At 42.3% G+C, this 22,530-nt stretch overlaps 1 protein-coding gene across 1 annotated transcript; it reads left to right on the top strand.

Moving 5' to 3' along the window:
- Positions 1-12,083: 12,083 nt before the first annotated feature.
- Positions 12,084-20,918, top strand: neu4 (sialidase 4). The gene is made up of 3 exons (XM_076276136.1): positions 12,084-12,290; positions 12,516-12,771; positions 19,975-20,918. The coding sequence occupies exons 1-3, from the start codon at positions 12,084-12,086 to the stop codon at positions 20,868-20,870; spliced, it is 1,359 nt and encodes a 452-aa protein (XP_076132251.1). The 3' UTR covers positions 20,871-20,918.
- The last annotated feature ends 1,612 nt before the right edge of the window (positions 20,919-22,530 follow it).

Here is a 22,530-nt window from a genome sequence, read left to right as displayed (position 1 = left end):
CCCGAAAAGTTAAGTGTTTAAACTAGCATTTACAGTGTTCTATTTGATGGTGTATTGGCCCTGACTAAGTTTGTGTGATATATAAACCACAATCCTTGTTGATACAAGTACCAATATTCGTCTAGAAAGTTTTTATTCACATTAAGATTTTCCCCATAGGCGGTAAAAGACTCCGCCATCTTTGTCAATAATTTTCGCTGATAAAGTTTCAAACTATGATCATAACGGCCTTTCCACCAATCAGAGGCATCACTGTGGGATTGTGGGATTGTTCAGGATTGTGGGCAATGAAGTACTTATCCAAGACATCGCGATTAAAACATTTATTTCAAAACAAGGTTAGTGCCCCTAAAAAATTTTTTTCGCCCTCTATATGACCATATACAATCGCTTAGTACAGCCCTAGCTGGTTTTGAGTCTACCATGTGCAGTTAAGTTTTTATGGCTTATACCCGAATTGTCAATGGAGAAATTGCATTGAATTCTTACTTCCAGAAACTCCTGTGGGCGGGACTGTGATGCTCTATTGAAGAGGTCCCAGATGGATGTGAGTGAAGCTAGGCGGAGCTCATAGACATATACACTAGATGTCGCCTTGACTACTGCTGTTCATTGGAACGAATGCGTCAATCGAGACGTCATCTTGCTTCAGTGATCCACTCCTCTATAATGCATTAGCGTCAATCTGGGCAAAGATCTAGCGAAAATAAAATCACCATAAATCGTCAAAATCTCAAGCAATTATCTAGTTTTTTGGGTTGTTCCAACTGACAGGCATGTATTTATGGTTGAGTCTAGAGAAAACTAAACTTAAGACGATAATAAAGATACATTTTACCCGTCTAGCCCCATAGACTCCCATTTATTCTGCACTAGCTAGCGGCGGCCCCTAGAGGAACAATGAGTAAACTGCAACCAGGTTCGATACAATGAAAGTAAACAGGCTCTTCGTAGACAGGCTCTGGTTGAGGCCACATACCCCTCGTCTCGTTTACTCATGTAAGTTGTAATCTCACCAGCAGTTGCTGTAGATCTGTAGAACATTTACCTCTGCTACTACATAGGCTACGCCAGTCGTTACTTTTATAATCATGGGTCAGTGCAACTTTTGAAGTCTATCGAACAACAGTACTTTCTTGACGTGAAAAATTATCTTTTAAATTCACACACATCATATGTGAAATTCGTGGCACAATTGAAACTGGACCAAAAAATAATTGTTATCTCTCCATTAACTCCCGTTCATATTTTTTTTAAAGACAGGTCCCTTGTAGCCAGAGCCGTATATAGAGAAGGGTTAATTTGATATTTAGGAGAAATATTAGATTAAAACAACCAAGAAGTTGTCATTTTTATTTGTAGCCAATGTCTCAATAAGTACCGTAGGCTACAATGACTGCTATCGGAAAAGGTAAGGTGAACGCGGCTTCACTGATTAGGCGATGTAGGCATAGGCTACTTTTCTGTCTTGAAACGTTAACCGTGACATTTGTAAAAGGTTTATATTTTAGCAATATATGAGAAACTTTCTAACATTCACAAACAGTTTATGATAATGAGCGATTTGTTGCAACAATGATTAGCCTATCGGCTACCCGAAAAGTTAAGTGTTTAAACTAGCATTTACAGTGTTCTATTTGATGGTGTATTGGCCCTGACTAAGTTTGTGTGATATATAAACCACAATCCTTGTTGATACAAGTACCAATATTCGTCTAGAAAGTTTTTATTCACATTAAGATTTTCCCCATAGGCGGTAAAAGACTCCGCCATCTTTGTCAATAATTTTCGCTGATAAAGTTTCAAACTATGATCATAACGGCCTTTCCACCAATCAGAGGCATCACTGTGGGATTGTGGGATTGTTCAGGATTGTGGGCAATGAAGTACTTATCCAAGACATCGCGATTAAAACATTTATTTCAAAACAAGGTTAGTGCCCCTAAAAAATTTTTTTCGCCCTCTATATGACCATATACAATCGCTTAGTACAGCCCTAGCTGGTTTTGAGTCTACCATGTGCAGTTAAGTTTTTATGGCTTATACCCGAATTGTCAATGGAGAAATTGCATTGAATTCTTACTTCCAGAAACTCCTGTGGGCGGGACTGTGATGCTCTATTGAAGAGGTCCCAGATGGATGTGAGTGAAGCTAGGCGGAGCTCATAGACATATACACTAGATGTCGCCTTGACTACTGCTGTTCATTGGAACGAATGCGTCAATCGAGACGTCATCTTGCTTCAGTGATCCACTCCTCTATAATGCATTAGCGTCAATCTGGGCAAAGATCTAGCGAAAATAAAATCACCATAAATCGTCAAAATCTCAAGCAATTATCTAGTTTTTTGGGTTGTTCCAACTGACAGGCATGTATTTATGGTTGAGTCTAGAGAAAACTAAACTTAAGACGATAATAAAGATACATTTTACCCGTCTAGCCCCATAGACTCCCATTTATTCTGCACTAGCTAGCGGCGGCCCCTAGAGGAACAATGAGTAAACTGCAACCAGGTTCGATACAATGAAAGTAAACAGGCTCTTCGTAGACAGGCTCTGGTTGAGGCCACATACCCCTCGTCTCGTTTACTCATGTAAGTTGTAATCTCACCAGCAGTTGCTGTAGATCTGTAGAACATTTACCTCTGCTACTACATAGGCTACGCCAGTCGTTACTTTTATAATCATGGGTCAGTGCCATGGGCAAACGAGATGTAGCTGAATTCATAAATGACAAAGCCATGAGAAAGGTGATTTTCTTACGTTTCAACAACAAAGAAGCCGATCTGCCATTATTGTGAGAAGTTCCCAAATTTGTCGCTAATCGCTAAAAAGGTTTTCTATCGCTGGGGATGGCCAAACGTCGCTAAATAGGTAACGCTGATAATACAGGAGAACTAGTTTAGCGCTTCAGATCCCTGTACCAAGATGGCGGCGGTGTTGACGCATGCTGAGAAGCAGAAGGCGACATCTAGTGTATATATCTATGGGCGGAGCTAAGCGGAACGAAATTCATCTGGCGAGAGTCAGGTTAACTTAAAGGGGAACTTGGCAACTATTTCAACCTGTTCTGGTGAAAATGGTGACTTTCCCCGCTGCGCCTAGGGTCCCCAGGCGGAAAACCAACCTTGCAATATTGAGACTACCGTCCTGGAAAGAGAAGTCAGAAACAATAAACTCGTTTTAAATCGTGTTTCTTACCTTGTAACAACCCATATAGATCTGCCAAACTTATGCTAACCGTTCGCTAGCTTGTAAACAAATCCATGTGCTTTATCGTTACCTTTTCCCACAGTTTGAAATAATGCACAATTTCTCCAGCAGAGGGGGAAATCCTGCCAAGTTTCCCTTTAATACGGAGTGGCCAGGCTCTCCGTAGACGGGCTCTGGTATGGACGTGTTTCCACGTAGATCTGCAGCAAAACGCCTTTTGAAGACATCAACGTAAATGTCTAGGTGGTACTTGTCTTTCCATTACTGAGTTGTGGGTGCAGCTCACTGACTCCAATCTTGTATCATCTTAATAACCGTCTTCTAGGCTAAAAATGAACACCGTTTTGAAACATGTAGCCAACTCATAGCAGGAGCTAGCTTATCTTATAACAAACGTGACCCAGCGGGGTTAGTTGTAACGCACTGTTACAACTAAGATGTTGCAATACAAAAATATGCACGTATTAGTGTTCGTTTAGTTAGTTTTTGTGATGTTTTGCATTTTGCCTCATGTGTTTTCATGTTTAAGGGCTTTTCTTGGCAGGATTGACCTTGGTTAGACTGCTTCCATTGGCGCATATTCTCATGTTATTTCTCCGTATAGAAAATAAAGTCAATTTTCGACACACGTCTGTTGTTAGTTCATGACTTATGTATCATAAATAGTCAGATCCTATTCTATCATACACATTGAGATACATTTATTGAATTAATATAATTAAAAACAGCCTTTTGAATGAGTGTTACAACTAACCCCGCATATGGGGCAGGTTGTAACATTTCACCTATCGCCACTCTCGTGGAATTGTAAAAGAACAGTATCCTACAAACAAACTTCCAGTGCATATGTGTAACAGAGATATGTATGTTGCTTGTTAAAAACTATAACTAGTGAAACTCAAATGATTTTAGAATTATTTAGCCATAACCAAAAAGTTACTTTGTGCCCCGCGCTCCCCTATGCCTGGTGCTTCTGTCTGTTAATTTTGCGGCTGGAAAACTGCTGGAACCGTGGACAGAAAGAAAAAGAAACGAAATGTTTCCCTGATCAATGCATAGGCCTACTTCTTAATTCATCAAATATAGAGGCATAACATTAGCCTAGGTGGTAGTGGTAGGCTGTGAGTGCTCATTCAAAGTCTATGTGTGTCTGCAAGTGAAACTGACAAACTCGCGCGCATAATAGGCCTAATCGCTATACTTGCCCGTCCAAATAGAGGGCTTTCCTTTGTTTCATGGAGCTCTGACTAACGGGAGGCGCGACTGAAGTGGCCACTTCTAAATGGTAGCCTAGGCTACCCACTGGCTAATTCATTCAGCAAACTGCTGACTCACGAAATGTATTTTAGCAGGTCACAAAACTGATTTCGTGATTCTATTATGCATTTCGTCCACGTAATGAAATTATCGTGACTCATAATTAATTCTGTAAACTGCTGACTCACGAAATGTATTGCAGCAGGTCACAAAACTTTGCTTTGAGTCCACTGAATGGAGTGTGCTAATGGAGAGGACTTAGGAGGTCACACATTGCACTACTGACTATCTGAACTTCTGTATGGACATTGTTGTTCCCACAAGGACTGTACGCTGCTATCCAAATAACAAGCCTTGGATAATCAGTAATGTCAAGACCCTTCTCAATAGGAAAAAGATGGCGTTTAAAGAGGGGGACATGGCAGAGCTGAGGGGAGTACAGGGGGAACTCAAGAATAAGCTGAAAGAGGCTAAGGAGGACTACAGAAGGAAGATGGAACAGAAGTTGCAAGAAAACAACATGAAGGAGGTGTGGGACTGTATGAAATCCATCACTGGCCTTAAGAAGAGCAACAGCTCTGTGGAGGGAGACCTGGACAGGGTGAACCAACTGAACCACTTTTACAACAGGTTCGATTGCCCTGCACCAGCTCCAAGTACTGCTCTTGTTTGCGTGCCCGCCCTACCCCCACCTCCCAGTCTCCCAGTCTCTCCAGCTCTGCATCCCGGGGACATCCAACGATCTGATCCCCCATCACCCCACGCTCTGCCCCCGCCTGATGCCTCCTTGCCTGTGCCTGTTAAGCTGTCCAAGACTATGGCAACCTTGACAGGGACATCAAGGAGGTGGTCATCCCCCAGCCCCCCACCTCATTACCAGTGCAACACTCACCCCCACCATCACTGGATATTGCACCCCTCCCCCACATGGCGACCACGAACAATGAGGTGACAACGACTTCAGTCAACAGCCATCAGACACACAGACCCCAGATGCACTCCCCCTCCCCTCCCCCCCTCCACCATCACTGCAGATCAGGCTATTGCACCTCTCCCCCACATGGTGACCACGAGCAGTGCGGCAACAATGGCTTCAGCCAACGGCCATCAGTCTCTAGCCACACGACAACCCTCTCAGAAGCACCCCTCCTCCTCTTCCCCCTCCACTCCCCTCATCCCCCCCATCATTACAGCTTCCGAAGTAAGTTATCTTTTAAAAAAACGTCATCCTCGGAAGGCAGCCGGGCCTGACAGACTGTGTCCAAGGCTACTCAAGGCCTGTGCTGCTGAACTGGGGGAGCCACTGAAGCACATCTTCAACTGGAGTCTACGTCTCGGACAAGTTCCAACACTGTGGAAGACATCATGTCTCACCCCCGTCCCTAAGAAGCCTCACCCCAGTGAGCTTAATGACTTCAGGCCTGTCGCTCTAAGACACTGGAGCGACTGGTCTTAGGTATGCTCAGACCCCAGGTACGCCATGCACTAGACCCGTTACAGTTTGCATACCAGGAGAAAGTGGGCGTGGACGATGCCATCACTTATCTTCTACACAGGACACATTCTCACCTAGACAAGGGGAAAAGTGCTGTGAGAATCATGTTCTTTGATTTCTCAAGTGCTTTTAACACCATCCAACCCCTCAGACTGGGAGACAAGCTCTTGCAGATGGGTGTGGACGCTCACCTGGTAACCTGGATTACAGACTGACCGAGCGACCACAGTTCGTCAGACTGAATAACTGCTCTCTGACACAGGGAACTGTGCTCTCTCCAGTCCTGTTCACCCTGTACACATCTGACTTCTGCTACAACACCGAGTCATGCCACATGCAGAAGTTTTCTGACGATACTGCAATTGTGGGTGTATCAGGGACAAGCAAGAGGAGGAGTACAGGAGCCTGGTGGAGGCCTTTGTGCAATGGTGCAAACTCAATCACCTTCAACTCAACACTTCAAAGACCAAGGAGATGGTGGTGGATTTCCGCAGGTCTAAGCCCGCTCTGCTACCAGTATCCATTGATGGGGTCAATGTGGAGCAGAGGCGATTGCTCTAAGACTACAGGGGAAGCTCAGCCTCCTCTATTACATTAGCTTCTAGCCTACTATTCCAACTAGAACATGCTGAAAACATGTTAATCTTCATGGCTAGTTTGTTCAGCAATAAGGTTTTGCCGGTCATTTATCGTGATTTTGCACCCGTAATACATTGCTGTGACGACGCGATCCATAAAAAAAACCATGCAAAAACCCATAGACGCTCGGCTTCACTGGACTTTCAATGGCACTACAGAGTGGGCTGATCTCAGTGCAGAAAAGCTACATGTTTATTGGACAAACGCCACAAAATCGTCATTTCCAGGGAAGCCCGGCGTCTCTGGGAGTGAATGGGACAGTGGGATGGCCCGGACGCCGAGCTTCTGTATGATGATTGGAGGAACCGTCATAGAGGCTGGACTCTTTTTGATTGACAGCATATGTCGCGATCTGACAGGAAGTGGTTCAAGTTCAAGGCAGGGATGCGTTAACGTTAGTGTTAGCAGGTGAAGTCGAGAGACAAGGCAAGTTGCAGCTCAAATTCTCATAATTTGGGAATACAGTCGGTTTCAATTTGTCTTTGTAAATAGCATACTGTAAATAAAACCGTAATGTGGAGTTACAGAGTTTGTGACTTGCTTTTGTTCCAGTTGTGTATTTAGGCTAAATTAGGTAGCGCGCTATATAACGGTGTAGGCTACATTATGCCATGTCTGCCATGCCAACTCTATAACCTAGCAGGGATACTTTTTGCCCTCAAAGAACAATATAGCACCTTAATAATATTAATTTAATAATTTACCATTTTTATCAGAGCTTCCCCTGTTCCAAAGAGCAGCAATCACCACTGATGTGGAGGTGGTAAGCACCTACAAGTATCTGGGTCTCCACCTGGACAATAAACTGGACTGGTCAGCCAACACTGACGCACTCTACAAGAAAGGGCAGAGCAGGCTGTACTTCCTGATGAGGCTGCGGTCCTTCAATGTGTGCAGCAAGCTCCTCAGGATGTTCTACCAGTCTGTTGTGGCCAGCGTCCTCTTCTATGCAGTGGTATGCTGGGGAGGAAGCACAAAGAAGAAGGATGCTGGGCGACTTGACAGGCTGGTAAGGAAGGCTGGCTCTGTAGTGGGAGCTGAACTGGAGTGCATCACTTCAATATCTGACAAAAGGACCCTGAACAAACTGATCAACATCTTGAACAATGAATGCCATCCACTCTACAGCACTATTAAAAAGCAAAAGAGCTTGATCAGCTGGAGACTTCGCTCACTGCCATGCACAACTGAAAGGCTGAGGAAGTCATTTGTCCCCAGGGCCATTGAACTGTTCAATGCTTCACTAAAGGGAAGAGGAGAGATAGACTTCTCTGCTTAGTCTGTCTGCCTCTCCACCCTCTCCAGGTTTGAGTACTGACTGCCCACTACTGCTTTACTACTGTTTTACTACTGTTTTACTAATGTCCACAGCCTAATGTTTTTACTACTGTTTTCCTGCTACACTGTTTTTCATGCTATATTAGCACACATGATCAATGGCTTCTGCTACAATACTGAATGGCTGTAACCCTATTACCTCAACCTGTTCTTGCACTGACATAGTTTTTTATAGTTTTTTATATTACCTTGTCTACATTATACTACTCTCCTATTTGTCCATATTATTTATGCTGGTCTCTAGACCTTATTATTGCACTGCTGCACTGTTGGACTAATGTTGGACTACTTTTTGCACCTTCACCATGACACTCACTCTCTTGAGCACCTTACCATGCACACATAACTAAAGGACTACTGTTGGACTACTTTTTGCACCTTCACCATGACACTCACTCTCTTGAGCACCTTACCATACACACAGAACTACAGGACTACTGTTGGACTACTTTTGCACCTTCACCATGACACTCACTCTCTTGAGCACCTCACCATGCACACAGAACTACAGGCCCTGTCACTACAAGCGTCTCATGCTTGATCACCCTCAAGCACACTGGATTTTTTACATTTAATTTATATAGTATATTTAGTATTTACTTTTGTTAGTTTTTCTTATCTCCTACTGTCTCTATTGTACAGTGGAGTTTGGTTATATGTTTATACTTATACTTATATTTACCATTTCTGCTGTAAGTGCATGTTGTGTGTGATGTCTGTATGCTACTGAGACCCCCTGAATTTCCCCTTGGGGATCAATAAAGTATCTATCTATCTATCTAAAACTGATTTTGTGATTCTGTTATGCATTTCGTCCACGTAATTTCGTAAACTGATGACTCACGAAATGTAGGTGTATTGTACGTGATTCTACTATGCATTTCGTCCACAGAATGAAAGCATATGTCACTAAATGCATTTCGTAAGTTATTAAGTTACTATTGCGTGGACGGAATGCCTTCTGTAACACAACACAATTACTTTTGTGGACGAAATTGAAACGGGATACACAGAATGATGCGTGTAGGTGCATTCCGTATTTACGTAGACAGAATTACTTTTGACCAAAAAAAAAAGACTTTATTTCGTCTATGACAGTGAATAGTGCATTCAGCATTATGTCCACGAAAGGAAAAGGCCACCAGTCAATTTCGTCCACGAAATGATGTAGTCTCTTCAGTGTTTCTTGGACACAATGCAAACCAATTTGTGCATTCCGTGGACAAAAGGCGTTACGATGTAACATGGTTTCGTAATGAATATATGTAGGCCTATTTTGTCATACAAAAGTCTTTCTGTTCACGAAATAAGGCATGTTACATTTGGCGCCCCATAAGAAATAGCCATCAAACGCCATAAACAACCCCACTCTTGGAAGATGTTCATTCAGCTGTTCATCTGTTACAGAAAAATATTTTTGAGGCATCTGTGATTGGCCTTTTATTCCCCTAAAAAATAAAACAGCTGAATGGACATCCTCCAAGAGTGATGATGATTCCATATTGTTGCCAGGGGTTGTAGTATTTATTTAGTTATGTAGCTAACAATCTTTTTATAACTTTAAGATTAAGTAGATAGAAGAAGTAAATATTAAATAGGTAAGTGGACACTTATCCAAAGCAACATGGAACTCACAACCTAGGCCTAGGCAGGGCCTACCGCTTTGAGGTGCACTCTGTGCATGAATACACTATATAATAAAATAATATAACTAGTATGTTTTAGCCAAGGGGTGTCAGACTCAGTAGGCAGTGGGCCGGTTGTTGGAATGAGCCCTCGTAGGGGCTGATCATTATCACTTTTCTGCATGGGTTGTTTGATGATATACTCTTGGACTGTATAGAACTTTTACATATGTTCTATACAGTCTATGGCTACAACAATGTTGTCAGAGCAGCAAACCGCATTTCTCTTTTTTGGCATCTTCCTTCCTGAGGAAAGTTTGTAGTGCTAGGTTTAATTGATTTATGATATTACAGAAATATTATTAGGCCTACACATAGTTGATGCCACCTGGATGTAAATATCCATTTTATTTATTCTTTAATTCTCCCTTTTTACCCAAAACGTCTGGGGGGGGCATATGAAACATATACCTTTCACTGTAAATCTCACTTCCTAACAGTGCAACTGTAGCCTGTGTTAAACAGTGTCCCAATGTGCCACTTTTAGGCTCTGTATACCAAATATGGGTAAAATCATGTGGCCTAAATTACACTGGGGTAATAAAGCTTACTGCGTGCTTTTTCTCGTTACAGCCACTTGTTTGCATGTTGCACGTACACACTATATAATCTTTTAGTCTGCTAGAGAACTCTTGTAAAGTAAATGTCTTAAAGACCATTTTACCGTAGACTGATCAATCCGTGTTAAACTAAAGAATAACAACAGAGTAAGACTCATAAATATGCTAGTAAAACATGGCTATATTGCTCTTCGCATGAGGGATGGAGAAGACAGGAAGTAAAATATTGGGGTACTGGTAATTGTGTGGTTTCGGTGGTGTGAGGTTTTCTGCTCTGCCTTCCCTGCAGAAGTGGAAACAGACTGGCTTTAATTTGCCGGAGGCTACCCGAACATGTTCCTCATTCCAAATAAAACTTGTCAACTCTCCCTCTGTCCCCAAACCCCCCCCCCCCCCCACACACACACACACACAGTGGTTCTACAGCAGTAATTAGTGCTCACACAATGGCTGCTGATCGCTGATTCATCGGCTGCTATAGTTCTGATGAGTCTGGCCCATTTATGGGTCACTGCACACGCTGTCAACCTGACTCTGAAAAGGCAGGGCCGGCCAAAGCATGCCCCTAATGTACACACACACACACACACACACACACACACAGTTACGCACACATGTTCACACGGTCTCACCCACATTCATACGCTGACACAAATGTTTTCAGAAGCTTGCATCCTGTTCACTGTTAAGAGTCTGTAAGTACCAAATTTATTATTTCCCTTCTTGAAAGCTTGTTTGTCCTCTTTTACTAATGTGTAAATGACATCAGGATCATGATGTATTTTAAATATTTGCCAAAACAAAAACCTACTGGGCTTCGGTTGGCAAAAATGGCTTGTCAGAATAAAAGCTCTTGTTGTTAAGCCAACTAATATGTTATGCCAACTATACACAGAGTTGTTTGTGCACAGAGGAGGTATAAGCAGCTGATTAAAAACAACAATCATGAGGAGACCACCAGGGAATATGACAGTTGTTGGTGAAAATATGGATATTTCGGTTTATATCTGTACTTATTGTAGACAGAGTGTGGGAAAAGGACAGCGGACATTTGCATAGAATGTGAAAGCTAGTCTTAAGGAATAGTATGTCGTGTCTAATGGTGAATGTAAAATTGCTTGTTATTAAGTAATTTAATGAAATGCATTCATCATTTGTAAGTCGCTTTGGACAAAAGCATCTGCTAAATCATATACCATCATGATTGTGTGTTTATACAGCATACTCACTGTAATAGTGCAGCAAACAAAATGTAAAACCTGTAGGAAACAAAATGGATGGCAGTAGTCCAAAAGAGAACCAGAGGGAGTTCTGGACAATGCTGAGGGAGGCAGATGATGAGGATGTGGCTGTAAAAAGGGCTGTCTCATTCACTATTCATTAGACCTAAACCAAGGGGCCTGTTAGCAGAGCACCGTCACTGGAATGGGAAACATTCTGTTGTGGGAGTTCTGTTTGTTTTTGGAACTGTCCTTCCAACTGTCCAGCGACTATAGGAATATTGGTCGAAACACACACACACACACAGTTCTTTTATTCTCTCTCCCATTGTGTCCTGGAGTCAACTCTGAAACCATTGATCATTCTGACAGAGAGACACCAGATACGAACACCACTGAGAAGCATCTGGTCATATCCAGAGTTCGTATTTCACAATTTTTCTTTCTGTCACAACTTTCCAATAGTAAGTATCAATTCCTAGAGTACTCTTTATGAATTTTAAGTTCTTAGTGACACTATGTGAGAGAGATTATGCTCTCTCAAATACAAAAATCTATTGAACTATATACAGGCTTGTCTATTGTTATACTTTGTTTCAGTTTCAGCTTGCATGTTTATGTTTTATGAAGGCTGTAAATTTGTGACATTATCTCTCATTTTGTGAGTCTTTGCAGACATGAGGGGATCCCAGATGTATTTTCCAGCGCGCAGTGTGCTGTTCCGGAAAGAGCCCAGTGGAGTGACGTACCGAGTACCTGCTCTGATCTATCTCCCCAACGCCGCGTCCTTCCTGGCCTTCTGTGAGGAGCGGCTGAGCCCAGCAGACGCTCAGGCCAACCTGCTGGTTATGCGCAAGGGCAAGTTCTACAGGAATTACGTGGAGGTGAGAGCTGGATACATTTTGTCCTTGACAATTACTGAGGAGCATATTTTGGTCAGGTGTAGGTTTGTTTTTCTAGTCACATAAATACCATAAACATAAACATATAGTCAGTACTTCCTCTTTATAGCAGCAGTAAAATGTTAAACATTATTATTTGTTATAATCAGGCACGCTGCATAAAACTGTAGATGGTGAATTATCCTACCCCCCCTCCCCCGCTATTAGTGGGACGACATGCGCGTGCTGGCCACAGCACATCTGCAGGGTCATAGGTCAATGAACCCTTGCCCAGTGTACGACGAGTTCACCGGCACCCTCTTCCTCTTCTTCATCGCTGTGCTGGGACACACATCAGAGGCCTACCAGCTAGTGACGGGGAAGAACGTGACACGCCTCTGCTACGTCTCCAGCAACGATCACGGTGACACCTGGAGCCCTGTCACAGACCTCACCAAGAGAGTGATAGGAGACACCATTAAAGGTGACTACTGCATGACATTTAAAAAATCTATCATGGTTTTAGACAGTCATTGCACAGAAATTCTGGGAAGTGTTCAACTTTTGTGCAGCTCAAACCAAGTACTGCGTTTGACACCACAGGTTATTCCATTTGAGCTAATGAACTAAATTGCTCCCATCTGTTGGTCACACATCAAACTGACAATTTCCTGTTGCTGTTGGTAATTTGGTATGCTCCATCTGTATTCGCTCTTGTTTTTGAAGCATATTTTGGGGCTTTTTGCCTTTATTGCACAGTGAAGAGACTGACAGGAAGCAAGCGGGAAACAGACAGGACCAATCGTTAAAAATTTCGGTGTCCACCACTCTAGTTTATCCAAAACAAACCAGAAAAGGGACTCAAAGTGCTAAATACCGGAATTTTCCTTTAATTTTCCAATCCCACCCCATCTACGAATACGAATACGAATACGAAAAACTTTATTATCCACAAAGTGGAAATTCGTCTTTAGTTTCACCATACAGTACACAGGACAGACAAGCACAACACATTCAGTTTCATAAGCACTGCATATCATATAAAATACAGTCAAGCCTGGCCAGTCTATATACCAGTCAATAAATAAGTAGGCCTAAGCAACCCATGCATGCTAGGCTAGCTAATAAATATAATAAATAAATGACTTAAAAAATAACTGAACAGAAAAGCACTTCCAGTAAGAGTCCCTGCACTGTTTATTGCCCTGATACCATTTGGGACAAAAGAATTTCTAAAAATATTCTTACTGGCGTTAGGCACCCTATAGCGCCTGCCTGAGGGGAGAAGCTCAAATTCACTGTATAATGGATGGGAGGGGTCACTGATGATTTTTCTGACTTTACTTAAGGTGTTCTCTTCGTAGATTATGCTCAGTTGCTTTTGTGGCTTCCCTATAATCTTTGAGGCCATGTTCACTATTTTCTGAAGTTTGCTTCTCCACTTGGCATTTAGGTTACCATACCACATAATCAAATTAAAGGACAAAATGCTCTCAACTAGTTTTTTATACACTATTTGGAGGATGTCCTTATTGACACCAAAGTTATTAAGCCTCCGAATTAGGTAAAGGCGCTGGGAGCACTTTTTGAAAATAAACTGTGTTTTCCCTAAACGTCAATTTTAGTCAGGTGCACTATGTGTTTTTGTGGGAAGTTTTTGGGGATTATGTAAACTATACATTTTTGGAAAGGTTATTGTATAAGGAGTCAGAAAATCAATGTTTGCATTTGCCCAGATGTTTATGTGGCTGCCATATTGATTTTTTTTAAAATGGCTGCCATAAAACTTTAATTTGTAATATCTCGGCTTCTTAATAAGCTAAAATGTTGATTTTAACTGCTAAACCCACATTTTTAGGGTCAGGGAATCCAATGGTGCTAGTTACAAAGCTACAAGACTTTACCACACTAACCCATAGATGCATAAGTGGGTCCAAAATGACCCGGTGTGGTTGTTTTCTTGCAATATCATGAAAGGTTGTTCACGTTTAAGTATAGTATGTATATATACTTTTTTGATCCCGTGAGGGAAATTTGGTCTCTGCATTTAACCCAATCGGTGAATTAGTGAAACACAAACAGCACACAGTGAACACACAGTGAGGTGAAGCACACACTAATCCCGGCGCAGTGAGCTGCCTGCTACAACGACGGCGCTTGGGGAGCAGTGAGGGGTTAGGTGCCTTGCTCAAGGGCACTTCAGCCGCGGCCCACTGGTCGGGGCTCGAACCGGCAACCCTCCGGTTACAAGTCCAGAGTGCTAACCAGTGGGCCACGGCTGCCCCCCTGTTTAATATTCCATGTTATCATGTCATTGAAATATATCCACAATATGGGTAAAAAAAACTACACATCACAAGCAGTTGGTCAGATAGCTCGGAGTTTCTTTAATTGAAATTAAAATTAGCTAAAGTGAAACGTGGATGTTCTGGAACTATCGACATGCACATTATGATTAAACAACCTTTTTAATTAGACAGTTTCTATGCATCATCATAATCATCAACACTTTCATACATCACGGCTTGGGAATCATCATCGTTCTGGCACTGGCTGCTGCACTGACACATGTCAGTACAGGCTAAGTCCTTAGCTCTGCAGGAGCACCTTCCAGAAGAGCAGTCAGATTTAGATAGATAGATAGATAGATAGATAGATAGATAGATAGATACTTTATTGATCCCCAAGGGGAAATTCAAGGTCTCTGTAGCATACAGACATCACACACAACATGCACTTACAGCAGAAAAAGTTATATACATATAAAAAAAAACTCCACTGTACAATAGAGACAGTAGAAGATACTAAAATACTAAATATACTATATAAACTAAATCAAATATCCACATAGTGTGCTTAAGGATGATCAAGCATGACAGGGGTGGGACTGCAATTCTGTGTGCAGTATGGGTGCAAATACTCTATGAGAGTGAGTGTCATGGTGATGGTGCAAATAAGTAAGTCCAACAGTGCAAGAATAAAGTCTAGAGACCAGCATAAAATAAATATGGACATATAACAGAATAATGTAGACAAGGTAATATAAAAAAAACTATATTAGTGCAAGAGTAGGTTGAGGTAATAGGGTCACAGCCATTGGTCAAGTATTAAGTATAAGGTATTAAGCATCAAGTACGGCCACAGTCCAGGCTGTGGGAGGGAGGGAGGGGTTGTGCATATGTGCTAATATAGCATGTAAACAGTGTGGCAGTAAAACAGTAGGCTAGTGGACAGTATGTACACAAACTTGGAGAAGGTGAAGAGACAGACAGACTATGCAGAGAAGTCTCTCTCTCCTCTACCCTTAAGTGAAGCATTGAACAGTTTTATGGCCCTGGGGACAAATGACTTCCTCAGTCTGTCAGTTGTGCATGACAGTGAGCGAAGTCTCCAGCTGATCAAGCTCTTCTGCTTTGTAATAGTGATGTGGAGTGGGTGACATTCATTGTCCAAGATGTTGATCAGTTTGTTCAGGGTCCTTTTGTCTGATATTGAAGTGATGCACTCCAGTTCGGCTCACACAACAGGACCAGCTTTCCTTACCAGCCTATCTAGTCGCCCAGCATCCTTCTTCTTTGTGCTTCCTCCCCAGCATACCACAGCATAAAAGAGGACGCTGGCAACAACAGACCGGTAAAACATCTTGAGGAGCTTACTGCTGACATTGAAGGACCGCAGCCTCCTCAGGAAGTACAGCCTGCTCTGCCCTTTCTTGTAGAGTGCTTCAGTATTGGCTGACCAGTCCAGTTTATTGTCCAGGTGTAAGCCCAGATACTTGTAGGTGTTTACCACCTCCACATTGACCCCATCAATGGAGACTGGTAGTAGAGCGGGCTTTGACTTGCGGAAATCCACCACCATCTCCTTGGTCTTTGAAGTGTTGAGTTGAAGGTGGTTGAGTTTGCACCATTGCACAAGTCCTCCACCAGGCTCCTGTATTCCTCTTCTTGCTCGTCCCTGATACACCCCACAATTGCAGTATTATCAGAGAACTTCTGCATGTGGCATGACTCAGTGTTGTAGCAGAAGTCAGATGTGTACAGGGTGAACAGGACTGGCAAGAGCACAGTTCCCTGTGGAGCTCCGGTGCTGCTGATCACAGGGTGAGCGTCCACACCCATCTGCAAGAGCTTGTCTCTCAGTCTGAGGGGTTGGATGGTGTTAAAAGCACTTGAGAAATCAAAGAACATGATTCTCACAGCACTTTCCCCTTGTCTAGGTGAGAATGTGTCCTGTGTGATGGCATCGTCCACGCCCACTTTTTCCTGGTATGCAAACTGTAGCGGGTCTAGTGCATGGCGTACCTGGGGTCTGAGTATGCACAAGACCAGTCGCTCCATTGTCTTCATCACATGTTGTGTTGATGTTAGAGCGACTTTTTAGAGCGAGATTTACACTTGCATTGAACCAACTCAAGGATGGCCTTTGGGGCTGGGAGAACCTCTGTGGTCACTGGTTTGAGCATGCCATTCGAGTGTTTGAAGTATCCATTTTGCAGAGGATCCAGCTGTGGATTCTGCAGAGCAATGGCTGCCTGTGCCCATACTCCTGTGTCCTTTTTGCAGAAGAAGCACTCTTTCTTAACCAGTAGATTTGTATGGGATCGTGTGAATGGCAATGAAGAAACAGATGTTGAGGGGTCGGGCTCAGCGGTTTCTGTGCTTCTTCTTTTTTGTCCACGCTTTTTGGCAGTGTAGTGTCCTGTAGCTAAAGCATGTGCATTGCGATCTCTTGCACGAAAAATCACTGCAAATAAAATCTAAGGATAAAGTAGGAGCTACTTTGTGTGTGGATCACTCTCAGCACCCATTCTATTAGGTTTGCAATGTGCATGTCTTTGTAATAATTCCCACAATAAATATTAAATGTTTAAATGAGTGATATAAAAAGTCTTTATTTTTTGAATAACAGCGGGAATATGAAATGATAACTTTTTATTACAAAGATATTGCAAGAAAACAACCACACGGGGTCATTTTCTACCTACTCATGCACTGAAGAGTTAGTATGGTAAAGTGTAAGTAGCACCATTGGATTCCTTGACCCTTACAGTGTGGGTTTAGCAGTAAAAATCAACATTCCAGTTTATTCAGAAGTCGAGATATTACCATTTTTAATTTTATGGCGGCCATTTTTTAAACTTCAATATGGCTGCCATATAGACATCTGATCAAATGCAAACATTGATTTTCTTACTCCTTATACAATAACCTTTCCAAAAATGTATAGTTTACCTAATCCCCAAAAACTTCCCACAAAGGTAAAAATCTGAATATAAGGAACCAGATATTTAAAATCAGACACAAATTCAACTGCTTGCCCCTTAATGATAACTGGAAGTAGCTGGTCCTTATCATTTTGCAGAATGAGTTATTTTGTCTTTGTGACATTTATTTCTAAAAAGCTAGTCTGACACCAATGTTAAAGAGATGTTGCATGGTGGATATAGGCTTGTTCTCTCTCCAAGTCTCCCCTTCTAAATAGACCAATCAGAGCCATGTCGTCTACATATTTAAACAGTCTAAAATATTCCCCATGTATCTTAAACTCATTAGTGTAAATAGAGAAAAGCAAGGGTGACAATATGGTACCCTGAGGTGCCCCAGTATTCAGTACGCTCAAGTCTTACATGACATTTCCAAGGATAACACTTTGGGGGCGGTCAGATAGAAAGTGTCTAACCCACTGAATTATCCCTCCATTAACCCCCAGGTCCACAAGCCTCTGCAGTAGAATATGAATTTGCATAGAATTAAAAGCAGATGTAAAGTCTATAAACAATACTCTTGCCTAATGAGATGAAACTTGTAAATGTTTGGCAAGGGTGTTAAACAGTGTTACAGTAGCCTCATCTGTGCCCCTTTGGGATTTATATGAAAACTGTAGGTGATCTAATGTGTTGGATACAGTGGCTGTTATGTGCCTGCTCACCACCCTTTCCATACATTTGCATAAAATGGGGGTGAGTGCAATAGGTCTAAAATCATTCAATTCTGTTGCACCAGGTTTTTTAGGGATGGGTACAATGTTTGACAGCTTCCATGTATTGGGAACTGTAGATGTCTGGAGCAGTACTTGGAATAAACTTGTTAACATCCCCTTTAACTGGTGAGAACAGAATTTAAGCACCTTGCCCCTCAAGCCATCAGGACCAGCAGCTTTATTAGGTTTAATGCGGGCCAGACTTGCAACAACTTGTTCTGTCAGGATGATTGGACTATATGTTGGGATAGAGTTACACACTTCATCCCTCTCAGTGGAGAAATCTGTTTTATCAAATCTATATAAAACATTGAAATCATTTGCAAATGATAGGGAAGGGGACAAGCCTGTGGGAGCACTCTGCTTGGTTTCTCTACTCATCATCTGATTTAATCCAACCCAAGCACCTTTGGCATTGCCAGTGCAAAAACGCCTCTCCACCTTATTTTTATAGTCCAACCTTGCTTATCTATATAAGTATTATATAAGTATATACTTATATAGATGGGGTGGGATTGGGAAATTAAAGGAAAATTCCGGTATTTAGCACTTTGAGTCCCTTTTCTGGTCTCGACTTTTCTGACTCGTTTTGAATCGCCTTTAACTACACAGAGTGGCTGCCAACAGGCATGCTCAAACATGTCCTAAAACAACCCTTAACGTTCGTTTTCAAAACTGTGCAACTCACCGAGTGGTTAGTGGTGTTCGTTGATTATTAAAATCAAGTATATCGGCGCAATGTATGATTTCCAGCCGTCTTATTTGCTATTGTGGAACTACTTTTTTTTAGACAACTCACAACCGCGTATAAACTTCCGCTCAATATTTGAACCTGAAGCATAGACGGTGGCGCAGTAATATCAACGTGCAATGAGTCTTCCAACAGAAATCAATGGGATTTTACAAAATGGCAAATAAAACACGACAGAAACTGTATTTCGCTACGCTACTTGAACATCAACGAACACCACTAACCACTCGGTGAGTTGCACAGTTTTGAAAACGAACGTTAAGGGTTGTTTTAGGACATGTTTGAGCACGCCTGTTGGCAGCCACTCTGATTAGTCAAAAGCGATTAAAAATGAGTCAGAAAAGTCAAGACAGGACCAATCGTCAAAATTTCAGTGTCCACCACTCTAGTTCATCCAAAACAAACCAGAAAAGGGACTCAAAGTGCTAAATACCGGAATTTTCCTTTAATTAATTGTGAAAGATCGTTCTCAAACCTGGGTCCCCGTCTTGTTAAGCAAGAAAGATATACAGTTCTGCCTGCTTCAAACCCATCAATCAGTTTCAGTTATCCCTTTTCTTAAACTTCAAAGAAAAGGGATAACTGAAACTGATTGATGGAAAGTATACATTTTGGATTCATGACCCATGACATGATGTCCCACAATTGTCACATATCAGCAAATACTTACTGACGTACGTTGCAAAGATCTTAGAGCGGAGAAAGATGGCTCTGTTAGATCATGGGCATGAAGTACACCCTGAGTCAGAGTGTACGCCATTCTGATAAGCCAATTCAGATAGATTCTGTGAGGCCACATTAGTACAGTAGGTTAAGACAATCATGCTTGACACATACAGTCAAAAACATTCAAACTGTCCTGCTTTGCAACCATGGAACAACAAGGAATACTTACTTAAAGTAACACTCACTTACTGTACTGATGTTCGTTCTCTGGTTCTATCCTGTTTTCAGAGTGGGCCACCTTCGCTCTGGGTCCGGGCCATGGAATCCAGCTGAAGTCAGGCCGCCTGCTGGTCCCAGCGTACGCATACCACATCGACTGCAAAGAGTGCCTGGGCAGGGTATGTCTGACCACACCCCACTCCTTCTGCTTCCACAGTGACACGCATGGCCGTGTGTGGCGGTTTGGAGAAGCGGTCCCTGGGCCGGAGAGTGTAGAGTGCCAGATGGTGTCGGTCGACGAGGAGGACGGCTCTAACATCCTGTACTGCAACGCCAGGAGCCCATTAGGGTGCCGGGTGCAGTCCCTCAGCCTGGACGATGGCGCCGTGTTTCAGGACGGTCAGCTGGTCCAGAAACTGGTGGAGCCACGCAACGGGTGCCATGGCAGCATCATGGGCTTTCCTGCCCCTCTGGAGCTTCTGCAGGAGGTCAAACACTCCCGTCTACAACACTGGACATCGGTGCTCCATGCTTCCCCTATCTCCTCTGCTGCTTTAGTCTCAAAACGTGGGCAGAACTTCCTCACTCCGACCTGGGTGGTGTATTCTCACCCCACCTGGCCCAATGCACGCAGGGACCTGGGGGTGTACCTGAGCCTCTTTCCCCGTGATCCAGACAGTTGGTCAGGGCCTTGGGTTATTTATGAGGGCCCAAGTGCCTATTCAGACTTGGCCTACTTGGAGCTGCCCTCCCCCGGTGCTCCCCCAGTCACGGCCTTTGCCTGTCTGTTTGAGAACGGCACAAGGACACCTTATGATGAGATATCCTTCAGCATCTTCACACTCTACGAGCTCATAGACAACCTACCCCCTAATAAATGCCAACTCACAGATCCAAACTCCAAGCTACAAAAAACTAGCAAGAGAAAGCGATGGAGGTCCTGCAGCCTTTGTTGCATATCTTGAAGTACAGTTAAGCATTGTATAATTGTTTTGCGGAAATCTTTTTTAACTGTTAGTTTATGATTATATTGGAGAGTAAAATCTGTAGACATGCACTAGGGTAGTGTCTCATGTCTTAAGTGTTTGTAGGCACAGTGACTCAGTATAGCCACACAATTTTAAGAATGGTCTGAATCTTCAGATAATACAGTATGATGATGACATTGACCCAATCAAGAGAATAGTACTGATGATCAGAGTTTAACATAGTTTGAAATTAAATTAATTAAATATTTACTCTCACTACTGTAGAGTGGCTAAGCTACGATGTTTTATTCAAACACTTGCCCCGCTGTCCTGCATATTGATAGTCATGAACTAAAGAAAACATCAGCTAAGATCTTCACTGGTTCAATCCATGTCTGGGAAATGGGCCTCTCCCTAAAATCCTTATTTACTTTACTTTATCTTTCACTATATATTTTTAACTATGTCTATGTGATATATTTGGTGCATGTTCAGGTACCTTCAGATTTTTATGGTTGAGTCTATTTTGTAATAACTCACACCCTTTTGCGATTGATTCTTCAAATGTCTCCATAAATGTCTCAGAATTATTTTCTATTATTCTACTTTATAATGAATGTTTTAAATTCAAATTCTGATAACTACAATTTCTCACTGTCAATTTAACTGTGTTTTTGTGTTAATAACTAGAAAGAGAATCACTCTGAAAATCTAGAAAATAGTCCTGTAACACTATTCTCAGCTCGGGGGCAATTTAAAAGCATTTGGGAAAATCAGACACAAGAGTCTACTGGTAATACCTTCCTGTCTGGCAGCTCTTGTGTATGTGTATGTAAATGTATCACGGTCCAACTCCTCAAATTCCTTAAGGGTGTCGAACTGAACAGATTCCAGACCACCAAAATCATATAAGTTAAGCTCCTCCCATGGGTGATCTTTAGTGCAGGGATAGCCAGCACATATGGTGGGTATATACCAGTTTTGACAGAAACACAGGATACATATTTTTAGAAAAATATTAAAAACATCTGAACTCTGCCAATAGTGTGAATTAGCTATGGTGGGGGAGCATTTTTATTTTTTTTCTTCTCCCTTCAGAACCAAGACTGCTCATAGGTCCACAGGGAGAAATTCAACCAAAATGATGAGGGGGGAGGACCACACAAAAGTTAAAGAGCGCAGGTCCATTTCCCACTATGGCATTTTCAGGTACATTAATCTTTGTAGCACTAACAACTCCCATACTCCTCAAGGAGAAAATTACTCATGGTAATTATGAATAAAATTAACAATACTGTGGTGAACATGGAACTTTGGACATCTGTAATTAGGATTGTGCAACACACTACCAGTGTGGGTCACACGATTTCCATAAAACTTGATGGAAGAGGTCAGCATGGCCAAGTAAGAACTACAAAGAATTTGTCATTTTTGTTAACATTGCAAGATGGTCACTTGGCCTTGGTAGAGATCTCTGAGAGCCCTTCTAGTTCAATTATATGTCCCATGATGGTGGAGACCATGGAATTTGACTATTTTATTTTTTCTGGGAACCATTTATTTTTTTTTTAATTGTAGGGTGTTCTGATTCTGCACCATAGGTGATCTGGCAGTTTCATTTCATGACTCTTTTTTTATTACAAACACTTAGCTGTAG

This window comes from Alosa pseudoharengus, unplaced genomic scaffold (genome assembly GCF_046254945.1).
Source record: "Alosa pseudoharengus isolate Yale_2024_CS ecotype anadromous, Long Island Sound unplaced genomic scaffold, YU_APseudo_1.1 YU_APseudo_1.1_scf_9, whole genome shotgun sequence".
Taxonomy (NCBI): Eukaryota; Metazoa; Chordata; class Actinopteri; order Clupeiformes; family Clupeidae; genus Alosa; species Alosa pseudoharengus.
Note: the sequence above shows the minus strand (reverse complement) of the source record. Positions and strands in the feature narration are given on the sequence as shown.

Bases quoted from the DNA above. Each gene is read 5' to 3' on its own strand.
- neu4 (XM_076276136.1), top strand. From the start codon at position 12,084: ATGAGGGGATCCCAGATGTATTTTCCAGCGCGCAGTGTGCTGTTCCGG. The intron at 12,291-12,515 runs GTGAGAGCTGGA...CCCCGCTATTAG, and splicing joins TCTACAGGAATTACGTGGAG to TGGGACGACATGCGCGTGCT. The intron at 12,772-19,974 runs GTGACTACTGCA...TCCTGTTTTCAG, and splicing joins GATAGGAGACACCATTAAAG to AGTGGGCCACCTTCGCTCTG.